This window comes from Grammomys surdaster, unplaced genomic scaffold, assembly GCF_004785775.1.
Source record: "Grammomys surdaster isolate TR1022 unplaced genomic scaffold, NIH_TR_1.0 165, whole genome shotgun sequence".
In the NCBI taxonomy this organism is placed as follows: domain Eukaryota; kingdom Metazoa; phylum Chordata; class Mammalia; order Rodentia; family Muridae; genus Grammomys; species Grammomys surdaster.
In genome coordinates this window covers 12,083,048-12,094,749 of record NW_021604613.1, presented here as the reverse complement: position 1 = coordinate 12,094,749, position 11,702 = coordinate 12,083,048, and the positions used below count along the sequence as shown (strand labels likewise).

Sequence of the window (11,702 nt, the reverse complement as noted above, 5' to 3'; positions counted from 1 at the left end):
GCAGAGGAACACTCTGATTATACTAGTGAAGCCAGTGTCTGCAGAGGCACGTGGGATAGTGGTAGAGCCTTGGTCTATTGTAGTTTTGCTCCAACACTTGAGAATTAGAATTCGCACAGGAACCAGCCTCTGAGGAGAAACTGGGTTCCCAGGAGACTTGGCTCTGATAACTTACTTCACAGCTAAATCTACATGTGCACATGTCCTGGATTTTGCATCTTTCTATCTATAAATGGCAACATTGCTACAGGCCAGGTGGAGAGAAGCTGAGAATACTTTTCTCCTCAGTTCTGGTGAAAACTGTATTTAAGTCCATCTTCTAGCCTCTGCCTCCTGAGTTCTCAGTAAAACAGTGGGCAGTCGACTAGGGATCCTGTTAACTGTGACCCAGAGAGACTCATCTGTGGGCTCAGACAAACACTGACTTAAAGAAAAATTGTCACTGAACACTACTGGCTTCAAAATTAAAAAACTCACTTGTTATTTGTTTATTGGTATGTATGTGTGTGTTGTGTTCTGTGTGTTGTATGTCTATGTGTGGATTGTGTGTCTTTGTGTGTTGTGTCTCTCTGCATATTCTGTCACTCTGTGAGTTACGTGTCTCCATGTGTGTATATGTATAAGGGAAATTGATTTTGTTTTACAACCCTGCATATATCTATCTAGTATACACATTAGGTTTACAGCTTTAAAATACTGACTCTTAGCCAAGTTCTCACACTCTGAGGGATACGAGGCACTGGGTTCTGAGAATCCAGGGGATTCTCTCTCGCCTACCATGCTCTCTCCAGGGCAGAATCCACATTCAGAGTCCAGAGCAGTAGTACCAGCATACCAGATGTGACCTGTACTATTTCCCTTTTTTATTTTTTTCTTTACTAGGTTGAGCCAGTGGTTAACAAGCAGTATAATTCCATTGTCCTAAGATTCATTGTCACTTTACTGTTTTACAAATGGCCTTTAAGATATCCAGGAGCACCTGTGTGACCTCAGGATCCTGAGCTGCTGGGATTCAGCCCAAGAGACCTCAAGACCTCAAGGTCCTGGCAGTACTAAGGTCCTGGCAGTACTACTCTCCTGCTTTGACTTTCTATTGGAAGAACTGAACAAGTCTCTGAGAATGACTCCATCATGGTGGACCCCCACCCCCCATCTCTTAACATCTAGAGCTTGGTCGTTCTATGGTATAATACAAAAGGGCATGGGCTACATTGTATCATGAATCACAAGAACAAAGAAACTTACGATCAGTTCAGGAGGGAATATAGGCTCCTGCGATGGGTCAAACGGCTGGAATTCGTCTTCGTTATACAGTTTAGTACACATCTCAAGAAAACACAGCAGAACACAGACAGAGCCTCAGAGTTACTGAGAGATGCACAGCGATACTCATGTGTGGCATTCCTCCTGACACACTGACACAAAGTGAAATGAGGGAGACACAGGGCGGCATCACACACTTCCAGGACTGAGCACTGGCCTTCTACACTGGCTTGCCTGTTATCGTGTTATTTTTACAAACACAAAGGTGCCTGAGGTGGTTAATATTGATGGTTGACTCTAAAGGCTCTAGAATCCTCTAGGAGCAAGCCTTTAGGTATGTCTGTGAGGGAGAGTCTGGACTGGGTTAACTGGGACAGAAAGACCTACCCTGTCTGTGAGTATTCACTATCTCATGGCCCTGAGTCCGGACTGAGTAAAAAGAAGACAGGGCCAGCACAGCACCCATCTCTGCTGCAGAGGCAGTGGGACCAGCTGTCTCACGTTCCTGCTGCGCTGCCTTCCCTCCACGCTGCACTGAGCTCTCAAACAGAGACTTTTAATGACACAATTTTCACTTAGTTTTGCCTTTTAGTGACTGATAAAAATAGATACATTTGGATTTTTATTAATGTTCTTTGAATTGATCCCAATTGAAGTAGGAAAAGCCGAGACTTACCTTTTCCTTTCTGTTCTCTGAACACTCCTCATCTAGATCCATGCAGCACTTTCCAGACCCCTTCATTTGGCAAACAGTAGACTTCTTGGGAAGCAACACAGTTTAAGTCAACTTTTTGGTCAGTTTTGTGAACATTCCAACCCCCTGGCCCCCATTTCTGTAACCCCCCCCAAGGGAGTGAACACTGGTCACTCTTATGACTTACCATAAAGAGTATCTCAGGAATTAAAATGATCTAGTGTGTTGTTTGTAAAATTTCCTGAAAATTCTTAGTAGTAGCATAAAAATATGTTTCCAACATTGTTTTATTTTTTATTTTTAGACAAAGTCTCAAGTATCTCAGAATGACTGGAACTGGCTGTGTAGCCAAGGATGGCCCTCCTACCTCTCCTCCTTGAATGTTTGGATGGCAAGCACACACTCTAGTGCCTAGTTTGTGTGGCACTAAGGTTTCATGCATGCTGGGCAAGCAGTCTACCGACTAAGCTACACCCTGGCTCCTCAACAACTTACAATATTCAAAATGAATTGGTATATTTTAAATTATTTTCAGTCAATAAAAATGATACAAACGTAATTTTTAATCATGAAAAGTGGACCCTGAAAACCATGTACTTCAAGACTCCATCTGTACACACTAATCAGTCTCCAGCGTTCTCTGTTCTCTGTGGCTCCTCTGTTCTTCGCTTTGAAAGTGACTTGGGATCCTGGCTTACTGCAGTCTTTGCTGCCTGGTGGTTAGATCTGGTTATGACTGGCCTGCTCCTTCTCAGAAGCTGCCTTTCTGTCTCCACTTTGTCACACTGGCCTTTGTGAAGTTTCCTTTCTGCATGGGGTGCTGTAGTAGCTCATGTTTTCACTGCCCCTCCCCACTGTGCCCTGCCCAGGCTTAACCTTCTCACTGGCAGGTGCTGAGAGCTCTGAAGGTCTGTGTTTGTGTTACTTCTTGCTCAGGAGTAATGTCTATGTGTTGGCTATCAGCTTTAAGTCTAAACTCTTTAGCTCCAAACATCATCACCATCATCACCACCACCACCATTACCACCACCACCACCACCATTACCACCACCACCACCACCATCACCATCATCACCACCACCACCACCACCACCACCACCACCACCATCACCTTTTAAAACCTCAGTCACACCAACTTCTCTCTTCCTTTTCAGTTTTAATCAGAGCCTTGAACATTGGACATCTTTTCCTATTTCAACTAATTCTCTTCCTTGTAATTTTTCTGTTGCTCTTTCTCCAACCAGCCATGTCTTTATTTCTGCAATTTCTTTTATGATATAGCTCAAAACCTCCTTATCAAAACTTCTGATAAGTTCCCTGTCTTTTCTGTCCTCCTCTCAATTCCCTCCAGTCTGTGTTCCTTCGGTATGCATGGCTATTAGGCATATTAAGTGTTTAATATCTGTCTTCTCTCCCCTTGGTCCTTTCTTTCCTATACTGGGGGATGGATTGTGGGCTCCTGTGTGTAGTTAAGTGCTCTTTCTCTGGGTATATCCCAGTCTGCCTTTTGACTTGATACAGGGCCTCACTAAGGGCCCAGCCTTCTCTTGAGGTTCCTCTGTGCTCCAGTGTGTCCTGTACTTAAGATTCTCCATCCTCAGCCTCAGTTCAGAGCCACGAAACTGGCTGCTTTCATAGTCTCCACATTCCATTTCCTTCAATACGGTATTCATTTATTGGAGCAGTGGAATAAATGTTATAATTCTCAGGAAAGTATCAGATTTGAAGAAATAAATAAGGCATGCTAAGAGTACTCATGAACCCAGAGTAGCTGCCTGCACTAAACCAAGTGCACCAGCACAGCACTGTGGACACCTATCCTTCCTGAGGAGCTACAGGCCATTATGTTTGCTAGAGAGGGGAGCCATGTTTCTCAGTGTTGTGGCCACCGGCAAGCTCTGAATGAATAACCCCACGCACGTTCACCTAAGCAACCCTAGTTAAAATGCATGTGGGAGGGGCAGGGGCCGAGGGAGGCAGGGGGCAGAAAAAAGACATGAAGGCAGGAAAAAGAAGAGGTTTGGCAGGAGTAGGGGGGATAAGAGAGGGTGATGGAGAGCATCAGGATCAGAGGACATTGCATAAGGCATCAAATGGGGAAGAGTAAATACACACAGTAGGAGGCATCTAGCAACCTCCAGTGGCTAAAAAACGGTGGCATGGAGCTCTTTCAGAGACAGTGAATAAAATAGGTTATTTCATGTCAAAGTCTACTCACACATAAAGTGAGCAAAACGTTAACTGACAACATTAACTTACCGGAGAGAACGTTTTCGCGCTTTCTACGATCGGTCGATAGCCAGTACATCGGCACAAATTACCTGGTTAATAAGGAATCGGGTCTTAAGGTCTCATAGAGATAGACTACAGACATATATGCAATGTTTTCAGCAAAATAAACAATTTTTTCTTTGGTCTGAAACTCAGCAAGATGCTTTGAAAAAAACAATTCCCTTGGAGATATTGTTCAAATAACAGAAAGTGTGATTACATTTTTTTTCCTGAAACAGTAGAGAAAACTTCACATTTCCCAACTCTTCCTGCCTTATTTCAGGCCTACACCTTAAACTGAATGTCCATTATCCTCATGACTGTCACAGCCCTGGCAGGAGCAGGTTTTCCCATCCTGATTAGCAACGGAGTCAGTAGATCATGAACCACAAACCATTCCTTTTCATAAGTTAATTATCTCAGGTAGCGTGTCATGGTAATGGAAGGCTGACAGACACAGGGACAGTACTCCAAGGTCCCTGGCTCTATTCTCCTGGGGAATACTCCAGGCAGAGCTGTTCACTGACTGGCTGGATCCTGCAATAGGTGTTGGGTCACTTAGGAGTCCACCTTAGTGGACTTGCTGGATTATAAGTTCTTGGAGAAGCAGGTTTGCCTTGAATGTTCTTGCACCCACCATGAAGTTACAGTCTGTATTTGGGAAGTAGCTGATACTGTTCAATCAGTCAACAATTTCAAAATACAGGTGGAAGTATGAGGGAAACCACTGTCCTTGCAAAAGTATATGCATCCAGGCATGGTGGTGCATGCCTCTGACTGCAACAAGGATTATATAATGAGATTCTGTCTCAAATTTTTGAAAATGTATTGTGCAAATTTTACAACCAGTTTGAATGGTAATTATGAAGAGGTCTTAACACAAGGAAATTCTCACACTGTTGAAATCATACATAGATAATCACACATAAAATAAGTGATGTCAATATGCTTGCCTAAAAGATGGACAGAGTAGAGATGTCTTTGACAGTACTCGTCTGTTAGTGGCAGAATTATGCATGAGGTGTTCTTTGCCTTTTAATTTTTGGGAGGCATCTGCACAACGGAACATTATTTTTATACTCAGAAGTACACTTCAAATTACTAGGTTTTACTACAGTTTTTACAAGTTTGGAGCAAAGTGTGTGGACTGGGCAGGCTTAAACACCCAGCAGAACACTGTGTGGAGAGTAGGTTCTGAGTGAGCCCACCTGATTACAGAATGGAGCTAGCCCGGGAAGAATCTGCACAAATACACAAGAAGGCTATAACACTCTAAGATCGTTCTTTATGGTAAGATGGAAACAAAACCAGAAAGGATGTAATGTCAGAATTTTATTGTGAAACTGAGGCAAGATGTTAAGAACACAGGAAGTGTGGGTTAGGAAGCTCGGGAGGCAGAGAATGCCTTCCTTCATAAAGAGACAGAAAGCAAACATTGAGATCTAGCGCTCACCAAGATCAGGGTGTTGGTTTGGGGCTGCATAATCAGCCTTAAGTCTACAATACCAGAAAGGATACCCAGCGGAGGACATGACTTCAGGTAGGCTGCTTCTGCCTCCCTGGATGGCCCCATCTCTGTGCACATCTGATACTAACTGGATTTGGGAGGTTACTTGCAACAGTAAAAGGAGGACATAAAGTTAGGAAGGGACTTTTGGCTAGGGCAGACACTGAGCCGGTCTGCTCCTGTGGAGACACCTTATCCTGAGCCATCCTAGAGGAGCCCTGCACTCAGAGCAGAGGGTAAGAAACCTTGCCCACTACCCCAGGCCCCAGAGTTACAACTGAGAGCCAGGGGTGCTCAGGAACCCAAACCCCACCCCTCTGGAATACTACTTCCCTTCTGCCCCATGCCTGGTCCTTTTGGCTGGGGCAGACACCTAGCTGGTCTGCTCCTGTGGAGACACCCTATCCTGAGCCATCCTAGAGGAGCTGCTGCACTCAGAGCAGCAGGATTTCAGGATCCCAGAGGCGGCCTGAGTCCCAGGAGTTCTTCCACCCAGAAGCTTAGGATCACAGGAACACAGAGACATCTGGACTCTGAGGAGTTCTGACACAAGCAAGATAACTGGAAAGACAGACTCCTGTTAGACACAGTGAGCACAGGTAACATTAGAGTTAACCAGATGGCAAAAGGCAAGGGCAAGAACACAAGCAACAGAAACCAAAGTTACTTGGCATCATCAGAACCCAGTTCTCCCACCATAGCAAGCCCTAGACACCCCATCACACAGGAAAAGCAGGATTCAGAATTAAAATCACTTCTCATGATGACGATAGAGGATTTTAAGAAGGACATAAGTAACTCCCTTAAAGAAGTACAGGAGAACACAGGTAAATAGGTAGAAGCTCTTAAAGAGGAAACACAAAAATCCCTTAAAGAATTGCAAGAAAACACAACCAAACAGGTGAAGGAATTGAACAAAACCATCCAGGATCTAAAAATGGAAATAGAAACAATAAAGAAATCTCAAAGGGAGACTACCCTGGAGATAGAAAACATAGGAAAGAGATCAGGAGTCATAGATGCAAGTATCACCAACAGAATACAAGAGATAGAAGAGAGAATCTCATGTGCAGAAGATACCATGGAAAACATTGACACAACTGTCCAAGAAGATGCAAAATGCAAAAATCTCCTAATCCAAAACATCCAGGAAGTCCAGGACACAATGAGAAGACCAAACCTAAGGATAATAGGTATAGATGAGAGTGAAGACTCCCAACTTAAAGGGCCAGTAAATATCTTCAACAAAATTATGGAAGAAAACTTCCCTAACCTAGAGAATGAGATGCCCATAAACATATAAGAAGCCTACAGAACGCCAAACAGACTAGACCAGAAAAGAAATACCTCCTGTCACATAATAATCAAAATATCAAATGCCCAAAATAAAGAAAAAATACTAAAAGCAGTAAGGGAAAAGGCAGACCTATAAGAATTACACAAGACTTCCTGCCAGAGACTATAAAAGCCAGAAGATCGTGGACTGATATCATACAGACCCTAAGGGAACACAAATGCCAGCCCAGACTACTATACCCAGCAAAACTCTCAATCACTGTAAATGGAGAAACCAAGATATTCCATGACAAAATCAAATTTGCCCAGTATCTTCCCACAAACCCAGCACTTCAAAGGATAATGGATGGAAAACGCCAACACAAGGAAGGAAACTACAACCTAGAAAAAGCAAGGAAGTAATCTTCCAACAACCCCAAAAGAAGATAGCTACACAAACATAATTCCATCTCTAATACAAAAATAATAGGAAGCAACAATCATTTTCCTTAATATCTCTTAACATCAATGGATTCAATTCTCCAATAAAAAGACGCAGACTATCAGACTGGATACATAAACAGGACCCAGAATTTTGCTGCATACAGGAAATGCACCTCAGTGACAAAGACAGATACTACTTCAAAATAAAAGGATGGAAAACAATTTTCCAAGCAAATGGTCCCAAGAAACAAGCTGGAGTAGCTATTCTAATATCAAATAAAATCGACTTTCAACCAAAAGTAATCAAAAAAGATAAGGAAGAACACTTTATACTCATCAAAAGAAAAATCTACCAAGATGAACTCTCAATTCTGAACATCTATGCTCCAAATGCAAGGGCACTCACATACATAAAAGAAACTTTACTAACACTCGAAGCTCACATTACACCTCACACAATAATAATGGGGGATTTCAACATCCCACTCTCAACAATGGACAGAACATGGAAACAGAAACTAAACAGAGACACAGTGAAATTAACATAAGTTATGAACCCAATGGATTTAACAGATATCTATAGAACATTTCATCCTAAAACAAAAGAATATACTTTTTTCTCAGTACTTCATGGTACCTTCTCCAAAATAGACCATATAATTGGTCACAAAACAGGCCTCCACAGATAGAAAAAGATTGAAATAATCCCTTGCATCCTATCAGATCACCACGGACTAAGGCTGGTCTTTAATAATAACAAAACCAGTGGAAAACCCACATGAGTGTGGAAACTGAACAATGCTCTACACAATAATGACTTAGTCAAGGAAGAAATAAAGAAAGAAATTAAAGACTTTTAGAATTTAATGAAAATGAGGAAACATCATACTAAAACTTATGGGACTCCATGAAAGCAGTGATAAGAGGAAAACTCATAGCTCTAAGTGCCTACAAAAAAAAAAAAATTGGAGAGAGCATACATTAACAACTTAACAGCACACCTGAAAGCTCTAGAACAAAAAGAAGCAAATACACCCAAGAGGAGTAGACAGCAGGAAATAATCAAACTCAGGGCTGAAATCAACCAAGTAGAAACAAAGAGAACTATATAAAGAATCAACAAAACCAGGAGTTGGTTCTTTGAGAAAATCAACAAGATAGATAAACCCTTAGCCAGATTAACCAGAAGGCACAGAGACAGTATCTAAATTAATACAATCAGAACTGAAAAAGAAGACATAACAATAGAAACTGAGGAAATTCAAAAAGTCATCAGATCCTACTACAAAGGCCTATACTCAAAAAAAAACTGGAAAATCTGGATGAAATGGACAATTTTCTAGACAGATACCAGGTACCAAAGTTAAATCAGGAGCAAGTAAACCATTTAAACAGTCCCATAACCCCTAAAGAAATAGCAGCAGTCATTAAAAGTCTCCCCACCAAAAAAAGTCTAGGACCAGATGGTTTTAGTGTAGAATTCTATCAGACCTTCAAGGAAGACCTAATACCAATTCTCTTCAAACTATTCCACAAAATAGAAACAGAAGGAACACTACACAATTCATTCTATGAAGCTACAATTACGCTCATACCTAAACCACACAAAGACCCAATAAAGAAAGAGAACTTCACACCAATCTCCCTTATGAATATCGATGCAACAATACTCAATAAAATTCTAGCAAACCAAATCCAAGAACACATCAAAACAATCATCCATCATGATCAAGTGGGCTTTATCCCAGGAATGCAGGGATGGTTCAATATTCGGAAATCCATCAATGTAATCCACTATATAAACAAACTCAAAGAAAAAAACCCACATGATCATCTCACTAGATGCTGAGAAAGCATTTGACAAAATTTAACATCCCTTCATGGTAAAAGTCTTAGAAAGATCAGGAATTCAAGGCCCATACCTAAACATAGTAAAAGTGATATACAGCAAACCAGTAGCCAACATCAAACTAAATGGAGAGAAACTTGAAGCAATCCCACTAAGATCAGGGACTAGACAAGGCTACCCACTCTCTCCCTACCTATCAATATAGTACTGGAAATCCTAGCCAGACCAATTAGACAACAAAAAGAAGTCAAAGGAATACAAGTAGGAAAGGAAGAAATCAAAATATCACTATTTGCAGATGATATGATAGTATACTTTAGTGACCCCAGAACTTCCACCAGAGAACTCCTAAACCTGATAAACAACTTCAGCAAAGTGGCTGGTTATAAAATCAACTCAAACAAATCAGTAGCCTTCCTCTACATGAAAGACAAACAGACTGAAAAAGAAATTAGGGAAATGACATCCTTCACAATATTCACAAATAATATAAAATACCTTGGTGTGAATTTAACCAAGCAAGTGAAAGATCTGTATGACAAGAACTTCAAGTCTCTGAAGAAAGAAATCGAAGAAGATCTCAGAAAATGGAAAGATCTCCCGTCCTCATGGATCGGCAGGATTAATATAGTAAAAAAGGCCATCTTGCCAAAAGCAATCTACAGATTCAATGCAATCCCCATTAAAATACCAACTCAATTCTTCACAGAGTTAGAAAGAGAAATTCTCAAATTATTTGGAATAACAAAAAACCCAGGATAGCAAAAACTATTCTCATCAAAAAAAGAACTTCTGGAGGTATCACCATTCCTGACCTCAAGCTGTACTACAGAGCAATAGTGATAAAAACTGCATGCTATTGGTACAGAGACAGGCAGAAAGATCAGTGGAATAGAATTGAAGACCCAGAAATGAACCCACACACCTATGGTCATTTGATCTTTGACAAAGGAGCTAAAACCATCCAGTGGAAAAAGGACAGCATTTTCAACAAATGGTGCTGGTTCAACTGGAGGTCAGCATGTAGAAGAATGCAAATTGATCCATTCTTATCTCCTTGTACAAAGATGAAGTCCAAGTGGATAAAGAACCTCCACGTAAACCAGATACACTTAAACTAATAGAAGAGAAGGTGGGGAAGACCCTTAAATACCTAGGCACAGGGGAAAAGTTCCTGAACAGAACACCAATGGCTTATGCTCTAAGATCAAGAATTGACAAATGGGACTTGATAAAATTGCAAAGTTTCTGTAAGGCAAAGGACACTGTCAATAGGACAAAATGGCAACCAACAGATTGGGAAAAGATCTTTACCAATCCTACATCTGATAGAGGACTAATATCCAATATATACAATGAACTCAAGATATTAGACTCTAGACAACCAAATAACCCTATTAAAAAATGGGGTATAGAGCTAAACAAAAAATTCTCAACTGAGGAAAACTTGAATGGCCGAGAAGCACCTAGAGAAATGTTCAACATCCTTAGTCAGCAGGGAAATGCAAATCAAAACAACCCTGAGATTCCATCTCACACCAGTCAGAATGGCTAAGATCAAAAACTCAGGTGATAGCAGATGCTGGAGAAAGAGGAACACTCCTCCATTGTTGGTGGGACTGCAAGATGGTGCAACCACTCTGGAAAACAGTCTGGCGGTTCCTCAGAAAATTGGACATATCATTACCTGAGGACCCAGCTATACCATTCCTGGGCATATACCCAGAAGATGCTCTAACATATAACAAGGACATATGTTCCACTATGTTCATAGCAGGTTTATTTATAATAGCCAGAAGCTGGAAAGAACCCAGATGTCCTTCAACAGAGAAATGGATACAAAAAAATGTGGTACATTTACACAATGGAATATTACTCAGCTATTAAAAACAATGAATTTGAGAAATTCTTAGATAAAAGGATGGAACTAGAAAATATCATCCTGAGTGAGGTAACCCTATCACAAAAGAACACACATGGTATTCACTCACTGATTATTGGATTTTAGCCCAGAAGCTTGAAATATCCAAGATTCAACTCACAGACCACATGAAGCTCATGAAGAAGGAAGACCTAGTGGGGATGCTTCAGTCCTTCTTAGAAGGAGTAACAAAATACTCAAGGGAGCAAATATAGAGACAAAGTGAGGGACAGAAACTGACGGAGGGGCTGTCTGGAGAGCATTCCACCTGGGTATCCATCCCATGTGCAGTCACCAAAGGTAGATGCTGATGTGGATGTCAGAAAGTGCATGCTGACAGGAGCCTGACATAGCTGTCTCCTTAGAGGTCTGCAAGAGTCTGACATATTCAGAGGCGGATGCTCACAGCTAACCTTTGAACTGATCATGGGGTTCCCAGTGGAGGAGTTAGAGTGAAGACTGTAGGGAGCTGAAAGGG

General features: G+C 41.3%; 1 protein-coding gene across 1 annotated transcript in view; it reads right to left on the bottom strand.

Moving 5' to 3' along the window:
* LOC114619795 (aldehyde oxidase 4) overlaps positions 1-11,702 on the bottom strand; it is a 70,280-nt gene that overhangs the window by 37,309 nt on the left and 21,269 nt on the right. The window contains exons 6-8 of the mRNA XM_028765719.1: positions 4,217-4,278; positions 1,940-2,023; positions 1,246-1,326 (exon numbers count right to left, since the gene is read on the bottom strand). Coding sequence (XP_028621552.1) covers positions 1,246-1,326; positions 1,940-2,023; positions 4,217-4,278 — 227 coding nt within the window. The remainder of the gene's footprint in view (positions 1-1,245; positions 1,327-1,939; positions 2,024-4,216; positions 4,279-11,702) is intronic.